Genomic DNA, 23085 nt, shown 5'->3' on the forward strand with positions numbered 1-23085 from the left:
TGTTTTATCTATATTTTAATCAGAAATGATTGATATACAATTAAAGAAAAACTTGATATGCCCAATGTCATACCTGACAATTATTTCTGTTTTTGTACAACCCATGTCGTTGTACAGGATACCAAGTTTGCAACCTAAAGAAATACTGATATCACAGACTGCTCAGTGAATATCTCATAGAATCGCAAGTCTAGGTTGAATGATTCACTCAGGAAGAAACAATTTTAATTGTACCTAAACTGTTCTGATGACAGAAACAATATTTTAAGTGATTGAAAACAATTAGCAATAAATTGAGTCCTTTTCAAAACATCATTATTGAGTACTTCAGAAAATCTGAGTTTTGGGGAAGAAATAGCTTATTCACTTCTGTCCCTTAATTAGAAAAGAACACTCCAGGCATGATTTCATTGTTTGTTCCTGAAAAAATAGAGGATAAAAGGCAAATCTAAGATTTTTAAAAATTATATTCTGCCACACCCTTCCTCCCTCCCTCCCTCCCATCCTCCCTTCTTTTCTTCCTTCCTTCCTTATTCTTTATGCCATCCTTTGTCTTATGGCCAAAGAAATGTTTCAACCCTTCAGTTGCACAGAAAACAAAATGAAATTTCATGATTCTATTATAGCTTAAAAAATGTGTGTGTGTTTTCTCATTTTTGGTAGCTGGTTTATTTTAGAGGCTGATGTGTTTGAATAGAATTTTCACATGTGGGAGAGTATTGATTGGTAGGGAAGAAAATGTTCATGTTTACATTTTTCCTTTTCACTGTGCTTTTACACTAATATGCAATTTGATAATTATACAATTAGAATTGTAGAGTTAATTTTATTATTTTTTTTAAATCCTTGTTTGGAGACTTAAATCACCCCTGAATGACTTTTATGCTAACCTCAAGATTCTTTACCACTGTTCTAGAGCTATTATAGCTTTTAACCAGGAATGTATATAGTTTATTTAGAGTCATTACTTAGCTGTCTGATTCTACTCTATTTGTATGACAACAAACAAATTACATAATATTTCTAGCCTCAGTTTCCTCATTGGTAAAATGGAGGTGGTAATGTTATTGGGGAGATTGTGCATAAAAGCATTTATCATGGTATATATATATGCAAAGGGAAGGCCAAGTGAATGTTAGCTCAGATTGTTAACTGATTATTCCCCAATACATGCGAAACACTGGACTGTTTCATGATTAATTTGTATAAAAATAACTCAGAAATTCAAGAAAATTCCTTTAAGTGATCCCAGTATGTGACTATAACTATGTGAGCAATAATTTAAAATACATGTATATTCACCTGAATGCTATACTTTAAGTCATCTTGAAAAGTACACATGTATGCTAACAATTTTACCATTGCTTAAGAACTTTTTAGACTTTACTGGTGGAAAACTCTTCCATAGCAAATTCTGAGCCATATTAAAAAACACAAAAACCTCAGTGTTATTGCTTTTATTTGACTAAAAATTGAGCTCATCCTTGAGGGGTGAGGAAGGTCAGATGAGGTGTTTTATCTCATCTGAAATAGCCTTGTAAATTATAAAGAGCTATACAAATGTAACCTGCTACAGAGTAGAATATTAAAGAATGTATAACCTCATTGAGGATATTAATAAAAGTATGCCTCGGGCTCTTCAAGAAATTCTGAAAACCTCCAAGTGTTTTGAGCTCTAGCTACACGATTATGGTATATATATGGTCTCCTAAGTGCCTATGTGGAGGTAGACAACACCCATTTGAGTATGTAAAATTTAGTTGATAAAAGATATTCATTCATACTATTTTTTTTTTTTTTTTTTTTTACGGTACGCGGGCCTCTCACTGTTGTGGCCTCTCCCGTTGCGGAGCACAGGCTCCGGACGCGCAGGCTCAGCGGCCATGGCTCAGGGCCCAGCCACTCCGCGGCATGTGGGATCTTCCCGGACCGGGGCATGAACCTGTGTCCCCTGCATCGGCACCACTGCGCCACCAGGGAAGCCCCACTCATACTATTGATTTTGTCACTACTCTGCTTTTAACCATTTCCTGCGATACCTAAACTTATCTCTTATCAACCGATTTTATCCAGGTACATCTCAGACTGCTGAACCACATTCCTCAGTTGGTTTTTCTTACTGTCGCCTCAAGGTTTGGCTCAGAAACATTGTCGTGGCAAGCCAACTGTGACTTGGGCTGGAGTGCCACAAACGGTTGACTTCATATTACTCATTTCAGAGCTATTTAAATAAAGAGCTGAAGTTGAAATGAAAATTTTAAAAAATATGTTAAGTTTGTAATTTTTGGAGCATGGTGGTGCAAATGAGCTATGAGCCAAGCAGATCATGGAACACATATTAAGGTGGAATGGAAGCTTAGGAAAATGACCTCCAGAATTGGCAGGTAAAGTAACACTTCCAGTTCTGAGGCATGTTTTAACAGACAAGAAAATGTGACTGGGCGGTATAAACATAGTGTGGTTTAAGGTGACGATCAACAGATCATTTGAATAATTGAGAACCTGAAGGAGAACAGGGTTTGATCATATAGAGTTTCCTCATTTGGACAGGTTGATTTCATCTCGCAAATCTTTGCTGTTGATCGAGTCCCCTTCAGTTCTTTTACAGAGGTCATTTCAAATCCTTTTGAATTTTGTTTTTAATTTTATAAGTTCAGCACTTCTCTTTTCTATTCTGTCGCTTTGTATTAATTATATTTCCTGGCTATCAACTGGATGTGATACTTCTTAATAAAAGCTGACTTATCTCTTCCTCCTAAGTACAGTGATAGACACATCCTAATCAGTGCCTGCTGAGGTACCTTATCACAACTGGGAAATCAGGGACTGTGGATTAGCAGCTCTGCTAATGTGAAAATAGGAAAAGAGCTAAAACAGTTCATGCCGTATTTTCTGTATTAGTACATCTTTACATATTCATAGGAACCTTAGAAATGTATAGACAATTGTTTGTTCAATATCAAGTTTAAAAAAACAGCAAATAATATTTTGAAAATGGATGAAAATACCATTTTTCCAGGAGAAAATGATCAATGTTCTTTAAAGTTTTCCACCAAATAATTAACAGCTTTATTAGCGATATTCCTAGAGCAGGCGTGTATTTGCAATGTAGCTAAATCCATTCAGCAAAGAGAGAGGAGGGAACAGAGTCACGATACCAAAGATGCATTTTGTATATAATGGGATACAAATCAGATGTTATCAAAATACTCAGCTGTAAGGTTTGTCAGTGGCTAAGTTACAGTGGATAAAAGTTATCAAGCATCTTCAATGAAATTGCATGAAATGCTCCTTGGCAATCTACTCTATAACTTATAGTCTTTCAGTAATTTCTTTCTATAACTTGCAAAATGGAAGAATCTCTTGAAAATGCATGCATACTACTTGCCATTGTTTGTTTTGATTCATTTAATGGAATTCTAATTCCAGTATTTTAAGAAACACTATGTACTGTTTTCAGTGTCCTGAAAATATACCTTCAATTTAAAACATTTTTCTTTTAAAAAGGAAGAAGTTGGAATTGAGGATAATAAAATTACAAATATACTAAATCCTTCTTATGCAAAGTCACTTCTGTGCTCTTCACATATGCAGGTTTAATATGTTAGAATTTAAGAATGTTTAAATTAGATTCAGAGAAGACATGTTTTCAAACAGTCTTTCATTTAAACGTTGATTTTTAGATACTTTGTGAACATACCAACTTGGCTTCTAAGTTAGTGTGACATACCTTTTCATAAATATAATTGTTACATTTGAAAAGATCTCTTATTCCACTTGGAGAAAGAGAGGGGAGAAGTTAAGACTCTAATAAGACATATATATCAGGGCAGAAGAGTTCAGTTACCAAAGCCCAGGAAGTAACATCACTGCACCCATCAGAGCCAATGCCATAGTTTCAGTTGTTGCTGTACATCCTGCTCCAGTTGTGTCTAAAGTACTACTACCGTCTGTTTGATGGATTTGCTTTACATCACTGAGGTTCATCTCATCTGGCATCCCTGTAGAGGCAAATAAGAAAAAACAGGATGATGGATAACTAGCTCACCATGATACATCTAGAACAGCTCTTAAGCCAAATCATGGACCCCATTGTTTTATTCTTTTTGTGTAGCATTCACTGTGTGTTTCACCTAACTCTATAAGATGAATATGACACATACTTCTGCTCTTCTTAAATTGGAAGGTACAGGACCTTGAGTGGGAGTGTTCAGAAACTTTATAAGAACAAAGCAAAGCACTTTCCAGCTTTTTAAAGCACTTGGAATGTTTCTCTAAATGTTATTGAAGTAAAGCAATTTAATTAAAATGACCTGAGGTATAGCATTATTGCTTGTCCCAGAGATGTAACAACTGTAGGAACTGTGTGAAATCTTTTCTTACGAAAATAAAACCATGTAAGGAGAAACAATTAAGTAGGACATTTTTAAGAAATAAAATTTATACAGATCATATTTTGTGTTAGGCTAAACTTTGCATAGGATCCTTATGGAAATATATCAAAGAATAATAACAAATATTAAATATTATCTTTTATATACATGCAGAGCTATGGGGATACGGGTATAGTCAATAGATCAAAGAATTTGTTAGTAGGATGGATTGTGGCTTGAAGTTAGGGATGAAGTGTTTGATTAAAGAAAAAAAATGTGCAAAGTTACAGACCAAGATCTAGTCACATCCTGGTTATTACTTCTGTGTGTTGTAAAACCTGACAAACTGAGGAGGCCAGTTCTCAAATTATTGGGAATGAAATAGTTATTTTCTTAAAGAAGTTTACCTTACTATGGTATACCTAGGGAATTACTGATTTATCAGTTACTATCTAGTGCCACCAGTGTGTTGAGACTGTAAGACTGTCTGGATTATCCCATGGCATGCCACCATCAGTCACAATTAACAAGTTTAAATTCAGTGTTACCACAGCCACAAATACTGACATCATAATTACAGTGAGACTGGAAAAACAAAGCTTCATATAAGGAAGAGTCAATATTTATGTAATTAGGTCAATACATCTATATAATTCAAAGGTAAACTCTACTGCATTTAGGGATGAGAGCATTAAAACGAAGCTCAGCTCTACTGATCTGACATATTGATTTTACAGTCTGAGCTCTTGCATTATTATTCATTGTCTGGGTACTTGTTTTGCCCTTCTGTGTCATTAGGCAAGATGAATAAACTAGCAATTCCTTTTTTTTATAGGGACTGGAGTGGAGTGTGAATATTTTAGTCATGGTTTTATACTCCTTGTTATGCTACAGTATAACAAGGAGCTATGCAGACTCTAGGCAATTAAAATTTTTTTTCCAAGGTAACTACATAAATTTGAACTTTAAGGGATTTACTTTTCTTTTTAAAAGCACTGTGAGGAGGTGCCTGGATTGGATTCATGAATAACTTTTCCTTATACCTTCCTGAGCTGGTATTTTCCTCATTCATTCATGAGCCAGGCACTGGTCTGGGTTCAGGGGGTACCATGGTGAGTACAGATATGAAAATAGAAACATGTTAAATCTTCTGCCTGCAAGTCAGGCAGTGCCAGGAGGGATATCCCGTCTTCAGTCAGATGCCATTTTAACATCAGAGGTAGAGATTTGATAGTTCTAAGGATGATGGTCCCTTGAGATAAGAATTATATGAAAAGAAAAAAGATCCCTTGAGGAAAGGAATTTAATTAACTAAGTGTGTAAATTGTACCAAAGCTCAACCAAAGACCCATAAAAGAAAAATTGGTTTGGAGATTTCTCACATTAATAAACAAAAATGAAGTAATTTAAAATAACCTTTTCTACGCATAATAGTGACACACAAAGATGACAATAAATTCATATTTCTGCCTTTGGTGGCTTACAGTCTGGCGGGGGAAGACAGATAGCCGTGCTATTACAAAAACAAATGTAATATTAAAACTCAGGCACATGCCTGATGGTTGGTGCTATGAAGTGATACAATCTTATACAAGATGAGGTGTCAATTATATACCGACTGGTTGACAAAGGCAGGACAGAGAGGCGATGACGTCAGTTTGGCAAGGATTAACCCTTTATCAAGGAAGATTGCCAAAATATACCAAAAGTGTTTAAAATGTACACTTACCTAGACCCCAAAGTTCCACTTTAATGGAGAAATTCCATGGGAATAATTTTTAAAATATGCACATATTTATTCACAAAATGTTAATCTGTGCATTGTTAGTGCCATTAAGTGTCCATTAGTAGAGAACTAGGTTAAGAAAAGTGTATTCACTTATTTTAAAAGATTCAAAAAGTAGATATTGGTACATAAAAATGTTTTAATATAATTTTATACACATATTTTCATGGTCTTTAAGAGTCTGAACTCTGTTAGTCTATGGCTGCCTTTCTTTGAGAGTACAGAATCTGTCATTAATTTCTGTATTCACCTAGTAAGCATTTAGTAATCACTAGGTGAATTAATAAATTGATGAATTTAATCCAGGGCAGAGAATTACAAAACTGTAAAAATACATTTCTCCAATTCAGTTTGATCCCCGCCCCAGTTTTATTGAGATATAATAGATATAAAATAGATATATAGCATTATTGCTTGTCCTGGAGATGTAACAACTGTAGGAACTGTGTGGAATATTTTCTTATGAAAATAAAACCATGTAAGGAGAAATAATTAAGTAGGACATTTTTAAGAAATAAACTTTATACAGATCATATTTCTCACTTAGCACTTTCAAGTATATAATTCAGTATTAATCACTGTAATCACCATGCTCTACATTAGCTATCCAGAACTTATTTATCTTATAACTGGAAGTTTGTACCCTATGAACAACGTCTCATGGACCCCCCACATCCCAGTCCTTGGCAGTCACGAATCTACTCTGTGAGTTTGGCTTTTTTAAAGTTATACTTATAAGTGATATAATATGGTATTTGTCTTTGTCTGACTTATTTCACTTGGCATAATGCCCCCAAACTTCATCTAAGTTGTAGCAAATGGCTGGGTTTTCTTTTTTCTCATGGCTGAATAATATTCTATTGTTTTTATATACAATACATCTTCTTTATTCATTCATTCATTGACAACTGTTAGGCTGTTTCCATATCTTGGCTATTGTGATTAATGCTGCAATGAATATGGGAGTGCAGATATCTCTTCAAGATCCGGTCTTCATTTCTTTTGCATATATATCCAGATGTGGAATTCCTAGATCATATGGTAATTCCATATTTTAATTTTTTAGGGAAACTTCATACTGTTTTCCATAGTGGCTCTACCAATTTACATTCCCACAAAGAGTGCACAAGGGTTCCCCTTTCTCCACATCCTTGTCAACACTTATCATTTGTCTTTTTTGATAATAGCCATTCTAACAGGTGTGAGGTGATATCTCATTGTTTCTGTTTGTTTGTTTTGGTTTTTAGTTTTTTTTTGGCCACACAGTGCGGCATGTGGGATCTTAGTTCCCTGACCAGGGATTGAACCCGTGCCCCCTGTAGTGGGAGTCTTAACTACTGGACCACCAGGGAAGTCTCATTGTGGTTTTGATTTGTACTTTCCTGATAATTTGTGCTGTTGAGCATCTTTTCATGTACCTGTTCACCATTTGTATGTATTTGGAAAAGTGTCTATTTAGTTTCTCAAATTCAGTCTCTTTTAATATAAAGACATAGAATTATATTACAGCAACACCAAGTGTAGAATAAAATATTAGAATTAGATGTGAACTTAGAATTTTCATCTAAGAAGAAAAGTGGTGAATGTAATGGAAAAGATTCAGTATGAGAATATTAACTTACTAAATACTTGTTAAATAAAGTTGCTATGGATCTTGTTATGTTAAATAAAAACTATTACCCTTGGTCATTACTTGCTGGACTTGGATGGTCATTTATACCCAAATCAGTCATATTGGCAGGACATTTAGGAGTCTAATAAATCTGATATGGCTTATATAACAATTTACCAATTTTATTAGTGATTACTCCATTCTTATCTCCCAGGAAATATGATTGATAGTTCCATCCAGGGTACTGAGTCACTTGAATCTAGGATACATCCTGAAAAATGCTGAGTAATTTTCCAGTTTTCCTTGGGGGCTTCCATGTAATCCAATAACAAAAGCAGAGTAATTGTATTTTTGAAGAGAAAAGGTCCATGGTAATCATGAACACCCTAACTGAAGGTGGTCTCTGTGATTATATATTTGACTTTCAGACAGTCTGACTAGTAAATGGGGCTATTTGCATGACAACCTCTTCCATTCTCTACGGGCAAATGTCTGAGATTTATTTACAGTCCCATTGGTCAACGCTTTATATCCATGAGTAGTCTTCCTTTTTGACAGTTGTGTAAGAATAATGAAGTAATTCTAATTGCTAATAAACAATGGATTAAAACATTAATGGGAGATTCTGACTATAAACCAAAGTTTACTTTAAAGTAGTATGATGTATTAAGATTTTTCAGCTCTGGGTAATGTTGGGGATTGTTATTTATTTGTTACTGCATCAAATGAATTATTGGTTATTCTCCAATAATTAATGATAAATAGATTTTATTTTTCAGGATAGAGTTGGTAGCAGAGAAAATATTGTTTGGATCTTTTTTCAGTTCCTGATGCTATTTTTTTTTAACATCTTTATTGGAGTATAATTGCTTTACATTGTTGGTTTCTGCTGTATAACAAAGTGAATCAGCTATACGTATACATATAACCCCATATCCCCTCTCTCTTGAGTCTCCCTCCGACCCTCCTTACCCCAACCCTCTAGGTGGTCACAAAGCACAGAGCTGATCTCCCTGTGCTATGTGGCTGCTTCCCACTAGCTATTTTACATTTGGTAGTGTACATAGGTCAATGTCACTCTCTCACTTCATCCCAGCTTACCCTTCCCCATCCCCATGTCCTCAAGTCCATTTTTGACATCTTCATCTTTAATCCTGTCCTGCCCCTAGGTTCTTCAGAAACATTTTTTTTTTTTTTAGATTCCATATATATACGGTATTTGTTTTTCTCTTTCTGACTTATTTCACTCTGTGTGACAGACTCTAGGTCCAACCACCTCACTACAAATAACTCAATTTCATTTCTTTTTATGGCTGAGTAATATTCCATTGTATATGTGTGCCAAATCTTTATCCATTCATCTGTTGATAGACACTTAGGTTGCTTAGATGTCCTGGCTATTGTAAATAGTGCTGCAGTGAACATTGTGGTACATGACTCTTTTTGAATTATGGTTTTCTCAGGGTATATGCCCAGTAGTGGGATTGCTGGGTCATATGGTAGTTCTATTTTTAGTTTTTTAAGGAACCTCCATACTGTTCTCCATAGTGGCTGTATCAATTGACATTCCTACCAGCGGTGCAAGAGGATTCCCTTTTCTCCACACCCTCTCCAGAATTTATTGTTTGTAGATTTTTGTTGATGGCCATTCTAACCAGTGTGAGGTGATACCTCATTGTAGTTTTTATTTGCATTTCTCTGATGATCAGTGATGTTAAGCATCCTTTCATGTGTTTGTTGGCAATCTGTATATCTTCTTTGGAGAAATGTCTATTTAGGTCTTCTCCCCATTTTTGGATTGAGTTGTTTGTTTTTTTGATATTGAGCTGCATGAACTGCTTGTAAATTTTGGAGAGTAATCCTTTGCCAGGTGCTTCGTTTGCAAATATTTTCTCCCATTCTGAGGGTTGTCTTTTCATCTTGTTCATGGTTTCCTTTGCTGTGCAAAAGCTTTGAAGTTTCATTAGGTCCCATTTGTTTAGTTTTGTTTTTATTACCATTTCTCTAGGAGGTGGGTCAAAAAGGATCTTGCTGTGATTTATGTCAAAGAGTGTTCTTCCTATGTTTTCCTCTAAGAGTTTTATAGTGTCTGGCGTTACATTTAGGTCTTTAATCCATTTTGAGTTTATTTTTGTGTATGGTGTTAGGGAGTGCTCTAATTTCGTTCTTTTACATGTAGCTGTCCAATTTTCCCAGCACCACTTATTGAAGAGGCTATCTTTTCTCCATTGTATATTCTTGCCTCCTTTACCAAAGGTAAGTTGACCATATGTCTGTGGGTTTATCTCTGGGCTTCCTATTGTTTTCCATTGATCTATATTTCTGTATTTTTGCCAGTACCATACTGTCTTGATTACTGTAGCTTTGTAGTATAGTCTGAAGTTCAGGAACCTGATTCCTCCAGCTCCATTTTTCTTTCTCAAGATTGCTTTGGCTATTTGGGGTCTTTTGTGTTTCTGTACAAATTGTGAAAATTTTTTGTTCTAGTTCTATGAAAAGTGCCATTGGTAGTTTGATAGGGATTGTATTGAATCTGTAGATTGCTTTAGGTAGTAAAGTCATTTTCTCAGTATTGATTGATTCTTCCAATCCAAGAACATGGTATATCTCTCCATCTGTTGGTATCACCTTTAATTTCTTTCATCAGTGTCTTATAGTTTTCTGCATACAGCTCTTTTGTCTCCTTCGGTAGGTTTATCCCTAGGTATTTTATTCTTTCTGCTGCAGTGGTAAATGGGAGTGTTTCCTTAATTTCTCTTTCAGATATTTCATCATCATTGTATAGGAATGCAAGAGATTTCTGTGCATTAACTTTTTATTCTATTACTTTACCAAATTCATTGATTACCTCTAGTAGTTTTCTGGTAGCATCTTAAGATTCTCTATGTATAGTATCATGTCATCTGCAAACAGTGACAGTTTTACTTCTTTTCCGATTTGGATTCCTTTTATTTCTTTTTCTTCTCCAATTGCTGTGGCTAAAACTTCCAAAACTATGTTGAATAATAGTGGTGACAGTGGGCAACCTTATCTTGTTCCTGACCTTAGTGTAAATGGTTTCAGTTTTTCACCAGTGAGAGCGATGCTGGTTGTGGGTTCGTCATATATAGCCTTTATTATGTTGAGGTCAGTTCCCTCTGTGCCTACTTTCTGGAGAGCTTTGATCATAAATGGGTGTTGAATTTTGTCGAAAGCTTTTTCTGCATCTATTGAGATGATCATATGGTTTTTATCCTCCAGTTTGTTAATATGGTGTATCACATTGATTGATTTGCGTATACTGAAGAATCCTTGCATTGCTGGGATAAACCCCATTTGATCATGGTGTATGATCCTTTTAATGTGCTGCTGGATTCTGTTTGCTAGTATTTTGTTGAGGAATTTTGCATCTATGTTCTTCAGTGATATTGGTCTATAGTTTTCTTTTTTTGTAACATCTTTGTCTGGTTTTGATATCAGGGTGATGGTGGCCTTGTAGAATGAGTTTGGGAGTGTTCCTCATTCTGCTATATTTTGGAAGAGTTTGAGAAGGATAGGTGTTAGCTCTTCTCTAAATGTTTGATGGAATTCGCCTGTGAAGCATCTGGGTCTGGGCTTTTGTTTGTCCGATGATTTTTAGTCATAGTTTCAATTTCAGAGCTTGTGATTAGTCTGTTTATATTTTCTATTTCTTCCTGGTTCAGTCTTGGAAGGTTGTGCTTTTCTAAGAATTTGTCCATTTCTTCAAGGTTGTCCATTTTATTGGCATATAGTTGCTTGTAGTAATCTCTCATGATCCTTTGTATTTCTGCAGTGTCAGTTGTTACTCCTCCTTTTTCATTTCTTTTTTATTTATTTATTTTTCTGTGGTACGTGGGCCTCTCCCATTGCGGAGCACAGGCTCCGGACACACAGGCTCAGTGGCCATGGCTCACAGGCCCAGCCGCTCCGTGGCATGTGGGATCTTCCCGGACCGGGGCACGAACCCGTGTCCCCTGCATTGGCAGGCGGACTCTCAACCACTGCGCCACCAGGGAAGCCCTCCTTTTTCATTTCTAATTCCATTGATTTGAGTCTTCTCTCTTTTTTTCTTGATGAGTCTGGATAATGGTTTATCAATTTTTTTTTTATCTTCTCAGAGAATGAGCTTTTAGTTTTATCGATCTTTGCTGTTGTTTCCTTAATTTCTTTTTCATCTGATTTTTATGATTTATTTCCTTCTGCTAACATTGGGGTTTTTTTGTTCTTCTTTCTCTAATTGCTTTAGGTGTAAGGTAGGTTGTTTATTTGAGATTTTTCTTGTTTCTTGAGGTAGGATTGTATTGTTATAAACTTCCCTCTTAGAACTGTTTTGCTGCTTTTGGTTTTGGGTTGTCATGTGTTCATTGTCATTTGTTTCTAGGTAGTTTTTGATTTCCTCTTTGATTTCTTCAATGATCTCTTGGTTATTTAGTAGTGTATTGTTTAGCCTCCATGTGTTTGTATTTTTTACAGTTTTTTTTTTTTTACTGTAATTGATATCAAGCCTCATAACGTTGTGGTCAGAAAAGAAACTTGTTACGATTTCAGTTTTCTTAAATTAACCAAGGCTTGATTTGTGACCCAAGATATAGTCTATCCTGGAGATTGTTCCATGAGCACTGTTGTTTTTGGATGGAATGTCCTATAAATATTATTTAAGTCCATCTTCTTTAGTGCGTCATTTAAAGCTTGTGTTCCCTTATTTATTTTCATTTGGGATGATTTGTCCATTGGTGAGTTGGGGTGTTAAAGTCCCCTACTATGATTGTGTTACTGTCTATTTCCCCTTTTATGGATGTTAGCATTTGCCTCATGTATTGAGGTACTTGTATGTTGGGTGCATAAATATTTACAATTGTTATCTCTTCTTGGATTGATCCCTTGATCATCATATAGTGTCCTTCTTTGTCTCTTGTAATAGTCTTTATTTTAAAGTCTATTCTGTCTGATATGAGAATTGCTACTCCATCTTTCTTCTGATTTCCATTTGCATGGAATATCTTTTTCCATCCCCCCACTTTCAGTCTGTATATGTCCCTAGGTCTGAAGTGGGTCTCTTGTAGACAGCATACATATGGGTCTTGTTTTTGTATCCATTCAGTGAGCCTGTGTCTTTTGGTTGGAGTATTTAATCCATTTACATTTAAGTTAGTTATCAATATGTATGTTCCTCTTACCACTTTCTTAATTGTTTTGGGTTTGTTATTGTAGGTCTTTCCTTCTCTTATGTTTCCTTCCTAGAGAGGTTCTGTTAGGCTTTTTTGTAAAGCTGGTTTGGTGGTGCTGAATTCTCTTAGCTTTTACTTGCCTATAAAGATTTTAATTCCTCTGTCAAATCTGAATGAGATCCTTGCTGGGTAGACTAATGTTGGTTGCAGGTTTTTCCCTTTCATCACTTTAAATATGTCCTGCTACTCCTTTCTTGCTTTCAGAGTTTCTGCTGAAAGATCAGATGTTAACCTTATGGGGATTCCCTTGTATGTTATTTGTTGCTTTTCCCTTGCTGCTTTTAATATTTTTTCTTTGTATTTAATTTTTGATAGTTTGATTAATATGTGTCTTGGCATGTTTCTCCTTGGATTTATCCTGTATGGAACTCTCTGTGCTTCCTGGACTTGACTGACTTTTTCCTTTCTCATATTAGGGAAGTTTTCCACTATAATCTCTTCAAATAATTTCCCAGTCCCTTCCTTTTTCTCTTCTTCTTCTGGAACCGCTATAATTCGAATGTTGGTGTGTTTAATGTTGTCCCATGGGTCTCAGAAACTATCTTAAATTCTTTTCATTCGTTTTTCTTTATTCTGGTCTGCTGTAGTTTTTTCCACTATTTTATCTTCCAGGTCACTTATCCGTTCTTCTACCTCAGTTATTCTATTTACCCTTCTAGAGAATTTTAAATTTCATTTATCGCGTTGCTCATCACCGTCTGTTTGCTCTTTAGTTCTTCTATATCCTTGTTAGATGTTTCTTGTATTTTCTCCATTCTATTTCCAAGATTTTGGATCATCTTTACTATCATTACTCTGAATTCTTTTTCAGGTAGACTGCCTATTTCCTCTTCATTTGTTTGTTCTGGTGGGTTTTAACCTTGCTCCTTCATCTGCTGTGTATTTCTCTGTCTTCTCATTTTTCTTAACTTACTGTGTTCGGGGTCTCCTTTTCACAGGCTGCAGGTTTGTAGTTCCCATTGTTTTTGGTGTCTGCCCACAGTGGGTATGGTTGATTCAGTGGGTTGTGTAGGTTTCCTGGTGGCGGGGACTAGTGCCTGTGATCCTATGGATGAAGCTGTATCTTGTCTTTCTGGTGGGCAAGACTACATCCGGTGGTGTGCTTTGGGGTGTTTGTGAACTTCTTATGATTTTAGGCAGCCTCTCTGCTAATAGGTGGGGTTGTTTCCCTGTCTTGATACTTGTTTGGCATGGGGTGTCCAGTATTGGAGCTTGCTAGTTGTTGAGTTGAGCTGGATCTTAGCCTTGAGATGGAGATCTGTGTGAGAGCTCTCGCTGACTGATATTACGTGGGGCCGGGAAGTCTCTGGTGGACCAATGTCCTGAACTCGGCTTTCCCACCTCAGAGGCTCAGGCCTGACACCCCCCCAGAGCACCAAGACCCTATCAACCACACGGCCAGGTATGTGGGGAGTTTCTTGCCTTTTGAGAATTCTGAGGCCTTCTGCCAGTGTTCAGTAGGTGTTCTGTAGGAGTTGTTCCACATGTAGATGTATTTTTGATGTATTTGTGAGGAGGAAGGTGATCTCCACTTCTTACTCCTCCGACATTTTTTTTTTCTTTTTTGCGGTACGCGGGCCTCTCACTGTTGTGGCCTCTCCTGTTGCGGAGCACAGGCTCCAGACGCACAGGCTCAGTGGCCATGGCTCACGGGCCTAGCCGCTCCGCGGCATGTGGTATCTTCCTGGACCGGGGCATGAACCCGTGTCCCCTGCATCGGCAGGCGGACTCAACCACTGCACCACCAGGGAAGCCCTCCTCTGCCATTTTGAAGGTCCTCTTCCCCTGATGTTATTTTGTATTCCATAATGATCATCCAGAACTTTTTCCTCAGTTTGTTTTATTGATTTTTGAAGACTTTAGAAAGGAAACATACATCTCATATGAAAAAAAGCCCAATTATTTTAAGCTATTTTATAATATTACTATTGTGGGTTTTTTAAACGATTATTGTGAAATTTCTTCTAGAAATAATTTTTCAATAGAAAGTTTAAAATACCATTCTTTGTGCAATTGGTAATAAAAACCAAATAATAAAAGTAAGTCTATTAAATATACTAGTTCTCATTTATATACTACAGACCTTAGTTATAAGAATTTACAGGTATTGGAACTATTATAATTAATGCTTCTGAAAATTATTTTTAAAGAGTGTAAGACTTATCAAATATTCCTAGTTAATCACAAAATATTTGTAGTTCCTCAGTTAGTAATAATATGGGGTTAAACACTACTAAAAATTAAGATAATAAAATATCTATACCTAGACACATAGTAGTAATAGTCAATGGTATCAAAAATAGGAAGATTTTAAAGCACTCAGAGAAAGGACAGGTTCCTTTGAACAGGACAAAATACCTGTATTGCATTAATTTTCAAGAGCAATAATAGAAGTTAAAATTTAAATTTTTTTCTAATTATGAAAGAATATATAATTCTATAAAGAGTTAAACTATATGGAAGAAATAAAGGTAAAAGTAAAGGTATTTTAACAAAACGTATTTTTAATACTCCCCAAACAATTCTAAAATCATTGTTAAAGAATATATGTAAAAATATAAGAAAATAAGCACAAATAAAGGAGTGGGATGAACGTTATAATAGTGTTCAAAATAATTGGCAAACATCTTGGTTACTGTATATAAGTGTGTTGGTTAAGTAAACAACAACAAAATGGTTAATTTCGATATAATTTTAAGAGATATAATTAAAATACTTGAAAGCAATTGTTAAAACATTCTAAAGTATTTGTATGTTTGGGAAGAAATGAGAAATATCAACTTAAGGTTTTGTCAAGACCACTATGTATTTTAATGAATGTTAAAAATTCAAGCCTAAGAACTTAAAAAATTCATATGGAATATATATGTTCCTAATCCATTAAGGCAAAGAGGATTAATAAAATTTAATGGAAGTCAGAAAAGAATAAACACACAAACAAATATGCCTGGCAAATAGAAAGCACAAAATCAGATGTTAAAACAATATGCAAATAATTCAATAATCGCTAAATGAAATGAACTGAATAAAATTAGAAAGGAGACACTCAGTTTGGATTTCAAAAGAAATTTAGCCGCATAACAAAATGATACATAAAGGGTGAGAGTAAATGTTTGTAAAAACACACTTCAAGCAAATAATAACCAAAAGAAAGGTGATGTCATTATATTAATAAAAGATAAAATAGGTTTTGAGCATTAAAAAGGATAAAGAAGGTCTTTATATAATAACAAAAGAAATAATTTGACATATAGATATGACAATTCTGAGCCTATCTTACTTTAGCATATTCTCAAAATAAATCGATATTAATAAAGGAAAATAATTGGGTAAAATAATAAAGCAAAATGGACACATACACATTCAGTGGGGGATTTTAACCATGCTATCTTATTAATTAATAGCTCAGGCAGATGAAAATTAGTGAAGATATGGATGACTCAGTCATCAGAATCTTTGGGGCAAGAAAAGGAGAACTCCATTGCCTTCTAGCCTTGGTTCTAGTAACAATACTAGTATCTCTTTGCCCTACATCCCCATTCCTTCACATGCAAAGAGAACAGATTGCCCTGATTCCTAAGTTGGGAAGAGCCAGAATGCTGAGCTTTTGGATTTCTCATCCTCTTTTGGATTTGCTTGCCCACAGTAAGGATGCATTCTTCCTGCTCTTCACCACGGCATAAGTTGAAGTCACCTTTTGCTGCAGGGAGGACCTGTAATTTTCTAGCTATGCTTCTGACTTGACAGTAATTCTTGGATGAAATACTGTCATATGTCCTGTCATATGTCAGGACATTCTCTAGTCTAGCTTTTAACAATAAAATGCTTTTATCTGTCTGATATGTGTGCTTATATTTTAATTGGTTCTAACCTCAGAAGAAGAATAAAGGAGTATTATTTATTACACTAGCTCCAAATACAAACTTTCACAAGCTTGGTTCAATAAACAAATAAATACAGCTAGCTAGCCAGATGAGATAGCATCATGTAGTTAATGACTAGTGGATATAATGTGTAAATATTCTTTTAAAACATACCTAAGATATTAATAAAAGTGATCACCTAGCAGGGTACAAAGCAAATATCAACAACTAACAAGGAATTTTAAACAAAGAATATGAATTCTTTGACAGTAACACAATAAAATTAAATGTCAAAACTAAAGGAGAACCATGATCCCTACAGCAAACCTTATCTAAGGACATAAAACAAGACCTAAATAAACAGATGTATCAAGTTCACAGTTGAGAAGATTTAAGTTTATATTGTGTCTCTTTCACTATATTCTGAAATTCCATCATGATGTCCCTTGGTGTGGGTCTATTGGATCCATTGTTCTGGGCACTCAGTGACCCTTTCTACCTAGAAACTCATGTCCATCTGGGGAAGTGTTCTTGAATTCTTTATTGATGATTTCCTGTCTACCGTTTTCTCTGTTGTGTCTAGGTGTCCCATTATTTAAATGTTGGATTTCTGGAAGGTGTCCTCTGCTTCCCTCTTCCAGTTTCCATAATTTTACTCTAGTTTCTAGGAGATTTCTTAAACTTAAGTCTTTTTTTGAGGTTTTCATTCTTGTATTCAGATTTTAGATTTACTAAACTTGATATTTTTTCTTCTAAATATCCCTTTTGTTTTTGTTTGTCTTCTCAGACATTATTAAGATGATAATTACAGTATTTTTTCAAAGTTCTCTTCAAAGTTATTTCAAAGTTGTTTCAAAGTTCTCTTCTCTCTGCAGTCTTTAATACAAATTACTTGCTTGTGGATATGACTTTTCATGTTACTCACTTAGATAAGTGGTAATCCTTGATTCATGGTTATGTGCTAATATTTAAGAGTAGGAAGTGAAAATTTAGTTAGAACTCTGAGTGTGTGAATGGGGTTCTGTAATTAGTAGACAAATGTAGTCTTGTTTACATGTCTGTTGGTGAAACTACCTGTCAGTAAGATAGGGTAGGTCAGGCTGAAAAAACAAATGCCTCCAAAGTATTGGTAGCAATGTCTACTGCCAGTTGAGGTAACTCTGCATTGTAACTTAGTACCTCACCTCCATATCGACACATCCTTCCATGATCACCACAACATGGGGAAATGGGTGGAGAAACAAATTGGCAATTATAAGCCTCCATCTGGGTGGGGTACATGGCACTTCTGCTCACTAGGTTTATTGGACAAAGCTAATTATATGACTGTCTCTAACCTCAAGGGACAGGGATGTGTAGTCCTACTATGTGCACAAAGGGGACAAGACACAGAAATATTGCAGACCAGAAGTCATGTCTATCAGGTCCCCTTTAACTGCCTTTATTTGTTTCTTCTTAAGCTAGGTCTTCTCAGCAGAGACCTTACAATATCCTGCCTAAGAGTAATTCCCTGCCTGCAAGAACTCTGGGAGCCAAGTGGGAGCAGGGTTGGGGGAGCATATAGGTTTCAACATTCATTATAGGTAAATAGGTAGATAGGTAGGTAGATATAGATATATATATTTGCTAAGTATTATTTTTGAGAATAATACTCCTGCTTTCAACTGTGCCTGGCGTTCCCCAGTCCAGAGACACTTTCCAGATTATACTTCCTGTAGCATACTGACTTATGGGAGAGACATACACCTATTGGTCAGGAGTGGAGGAAGAAATCATGGAATGGTACAGCTATTGACTAGTCCTTCTTTTGTAGACCCTCTTCTGTCAACCCCTTCTTACTAGAAGTGACAGATGATGCCTATTCCTGTCTCTTTTGAGGATTCCATTGAGCAAATTGGGTTGGTTCTCTGCTTTCTTCAATGGTGCTTGGGAGTTGGCTTCCCTGGGTATCCTACATTAGGCACCACTCATCCGTTTGCTTTCTGGCTTCCAAGTGTTGTTATCAAACTTCTTCAGTTTCCTCTCTCTCAGTAAATTTAGATTTTTGTTAAAAAAATTCTTATAATGTATTTTAGTGGGGTGGCAGGAGGGAATAAAATTAACTGTGTTTGATCAATCTGTCATCTTGAAGGCAACTTGCTGAGCATTTCCAGCATCTGGGCACTGAAGCTCCAACTTGACTCTCTGGATAAGTCTTTGTCTCTTCAGCCCATTCACACTGGTGTAGTTCAGGTTGTTCTGGTTGATCAGTGTTCCTGCTGCTAAATATTTTTGATGACCATGCCTGATAGGGTGATTATTTTCATTAAAAGTACTGAGCTGTGTTGCATTTTGGCCAGGAAACTTACCAGTAAAGCATGACTATTCCCTCCCCACTGATAGTAAATAGTGCAAAACTGCCTTATGGAAGAATGATTGAATGCACACTGGAAGACTGGAAGGCAGGTTATTTTGCCTCTGCATTGCCTAATCCAGGGTGCATTTGCTGTATAATATTGTAAAGACTGGTAAATATGCCAGAAGAAGGCCTAGCTGGCTATAGAGCTAGGGGGATAATAGGAAAATTGAGACTTGCCATAATTTGGGCCCTTTAAATATTTTCTTTTATTTGGACTTTTTTGTTGGACCCATAATACATATCTTTAAGATACTGGGTTGGGCATTGATTAAACAGGTGACATTTCACTTACTCGTAGTTGCTAAAAACTAGCTGCAGCAAGTAAAATGTGAACTCTGATGAGGAGACAGTTTTTCTCACAATGAAATGTGAAAATTAACTTCAGACAAAATTTGCCTGTTTTACTTCAGTAAGGGAAGAATATTAAGTAGCTAATCCTTAGAGCCTAAGAAAAATTGTCAAAATGTCTAAGAATGTTGTGCAAGAGAGATTGTGAAGCTTATTACATTTATTAAATGGAAATGAATTATCTTGGCTTGCATATCTGATTCACCATGTGTATTATAAATCAATATGTTTAACTTAGTATTTCAAGCCCTAAATATTTTGTATGTTATTTTTTAAGAAGAAATTCCATTGGCCCAAGGGATAGCTAAACAAAATATAGCAAACTAGCCATTGTCATCATCCCTGAGAAGAATATCAATGTTATTCATAAAAATATCCACAAAACACAGCACACGTGAGGACAGGTACTTCGGTTGTGGGGGATGGCTGTCTGCTCACCCTCGTGGTGTTCTCAATCGGATGTTTGTATTTAGATGGGACTATGTAACATTTTAAAGTATGTTATTTGCTCTACTTTGGGTTGACAAGACGTTATGAAAATAACAAGGCGTGTGTGAGGAGGGAAGACTCTCATACTGAAAGCAGGGGAATTATGTGGATGTTGAAAATTACAGGATCACCTTCCCTGACCCTGTATGGAAATGCATCCGTTCTTGCATTATAACTCCTAGAATAAATAACATCCATACTCATTCTCTCTCAGACCCATAATTCATTGTTGTCCCAGTGTCTAATTCCATGTGATATATTCTAATAAGTGGCACAGTTTTCCAACCACTGTAAGTCTTCTGGCATAAACGTTTCTGACAACAATCATATCAATTCTTTCTGTCCTTGTCTCTATCTGTTGTCCAGTTACAAATACTGCTGTGTTTTTACCCTAGGTGTGTGTATGCTTTCTTGTCATCATTACTCAGCTTAAGACTGTTTAAACATATATATCTATATCACTTATATTTAGGTTTATATGTTGATCTCATTCACTTAACTTTAAGCCCATTGAAGTCATGATTATATTTATGTTTTCTGTTTCTTGGGCTTATAAGTAGCTATTCTCAGTATTCTACATTTGGTAGAAATGATATTTGAATATATGACTTACTATAAATATTTGATATGTTAATAAGCACTTAACTCTTTTTAATTTATTTAAATGGGAGCTACCCAGACTTTTAGAATTCATGATAGAAAGCAGTGGAGTATAGTAGAAAGGAGCTAGGTTCAAGCCCCAGAAACCTTAGAAAATTCATATAGTCATTGAGATTCAGTTTCTTCATCTGTAACATTTACATCATAATAATGCCTTCTCCCAGGATAGATGTAAAAATTAAATGAAATCATAAATATGAAAAACACTTTGTATTTTTTTTTACATAGACAAAAAATATGGTTACTATTTGAACGTTAGAGGCTGAGGCAGGCAAAGTGAGTTGAACAGCAAAGTTTCTTTGGAGAATAGCTGATACAGCCCGAAATAGGATGCCAGTCTCCTGATTCCCAGTCAGGACCTGGCAAGGGGACTCATCACCTTAGATGAAATTACCTGCACTATTAAAAAAAAAGAAACTAGTCTGATGTTATACAATGTAAATCGGAACCCAATAAGTTAGAATCATCTCTATTATCAAATAATTGTTATTATAAAGATAATTCAACTGCTTATATACATATATGTCCTTATTATATACATAAGTACTTAAATGTCAAAGTTTAGCTAAGATGATTCTTTAGTTTATGTGTAGAATGAGTCCCTACATAGTTGGCACTTGATAAATGTTTTTGAACAAAAAAATTTGTATGAAACCGTGGCGTCAGTAAGTATTAGCCACACACAAAAAACAAACCTTCACTACAACACGCCTGACCCCTGCATTTTCCTGTAAAGACAAATGTTCACCTTGTTCCCAGAGATTTTTTAAGACTTTAAGTTTTAGAGCAATTTTAGTTTTACAACAAAATTAAGAGGAAGGTACATAGCTTTCGCCTAAATGCCCTGCTCCCACACATAGCCCTTCCCCCTTATCAACATCATTCACCAGAATGGTGCATTTTAAAACTTTGACCAAGGATGAAACTACACTGACATATCATAATCGCCCAAAGCCATAGTTAACCTTAGAATTCCCTCCTGGCATCATACATTCTATAGGTTTGGACAAATGCATATGACATATATCCATCATTATAATATCATACAGAGTAGTTTCACTGTCCTAAAAATCCTCTGTACTGTCTATTCATCTCTACTCCCCACACTGCTGGCAACCATGGGTCTGTTAAACTGCCTCCATAGTTTTGCCTTGTCTAGAATATCATGCATGGTATCATACAAAATGTAGCATTTTTAGATTAGTTTCTTTCTCTTCGTAATATACATTTATGGTTCCTCCATGTCTTTCCATGGCTTGATAGCTCTTTTCTTTTTTAGCACTGAGTAATCCATTATCTGCCTGGACCACAGTCCATTTATCCATTCACCCACCGACGGACATCTTGGTTGCTACCAAGATCTGGCAATTAGGAATAAAGCTGCTGCAAACATTTCTGTGCAGATTTATGTGTAGGGATAAATTTTCAACTCTTTTGGGTAAATACCAAGGAATGTGATTACTGGATTTTATGGTAAGAGTATGTTTAAGTTTATTAAAAAGAAGAAGCCACCAGAGTGTCTTCCAAAGTAGCTATACCATTCTGCCTTCCCACCAGCAATCTATGAGAGTTCCTATTGTTTCACCACCTTGCCAGTATTTGGTGTTGTCAGTGTTCCACATCTGGGCCTTTCTAATAGGTGTGTGGTGGTATCTCATTGTTGTTTTAATTTGCATTTCCTTGATGATACAATGTTGAGCATATTTTCATATGCTTAGTTTCTATCTGTATATCTTTGGTGAGATGTCTGTTAAGATCTTTGGCCCATTTTTAATCAGGCTGTTTTCTTATTGTTGAGTTTTAAGTGTTCTTTGTATATTTTGGATAGCAGTTATTTATAAGATGTGTCTTTGAAAATATGTTTTCCCAGTCTGTGGCTTATCTTTTCATTCTCTTGATATTATCTTTTGCAGAGCAAAAATTTTAATTTATTCTTTAAATCACAATGCTGTGTATTAGAGCTTCAGAACTTACCTTCTAACTGCAACATAAGTGTTAAATGTTAGTGAAGTCTAGTTTATCAATTATTTCTTTTATGGATTGTGTCTCTAGTGTTTTATATAAAAAGGTAGTATTCCTAAAGAATTTTAGGTAAATTATTTCCCTGAAGGTTTCCCACGGAACACTGCTTCCTGACTTTTAGGAGTGTACAGGACTTTTGTGCACAAATAATCTATTATTTTAAGGATATTCTGATGTAAAAAAGGAAACTGGGTCTCTAAATGATAGGTGTTATTCTGAGGAATGGTCAGTTTCAACACAGAATGAGGTGGGAAAAAATCATTTCCAAGTGGAAATCCAGAGAGAATGTGTCCATGGAGGTGGAGT

The 23085-nt window shown here is 35.6% G+C and overlaps 1 protein-coding gene across 1 annotated transcript in view; it reads right to left on the reverse strand.

Moving 5' to 3' along the window:
• Positions 1-374: 374 nt before the first annotated feature.
• GPC5 (glypican 5) overlaps positions 375-23085 on the reverse strand; it is a 1347921-nt gene continuing 1325210 nt past the window's right edge. The window contains exons 8-9 of the mRNA XM_029210190.1: positions 3848-4001; positions 375-420 (exon numbers count right to left, since the gene is read on the reverse strand). Coding sequence (XP_029066023.1) covers positions 408-420; positions 3848-4001 — 167 coding nt within the window. The 3' untranslated portion in view covers positions 375-407. The remainder of the gene's footprint in view (positions 421-3847; positions 4002-23085) is intronic.

This window comes from Monodon monoceros, unplaced genomic scaffold (genome assembly GCF_005190385.1).
Source record: "Monodon monoceros isolate NGI ecotype Baffin Bay Population unplaced genomic scaffold, NGI_Narwhal_1 Super_Scaffold_8, whole genome shotgun sequence".
NCBI classification, from domain to species: Eukaryota; Metazoa; Chordata; class Mammalia; order Artiodactyla; family Monodontidae; genus Monodon; species Monodon monoceros.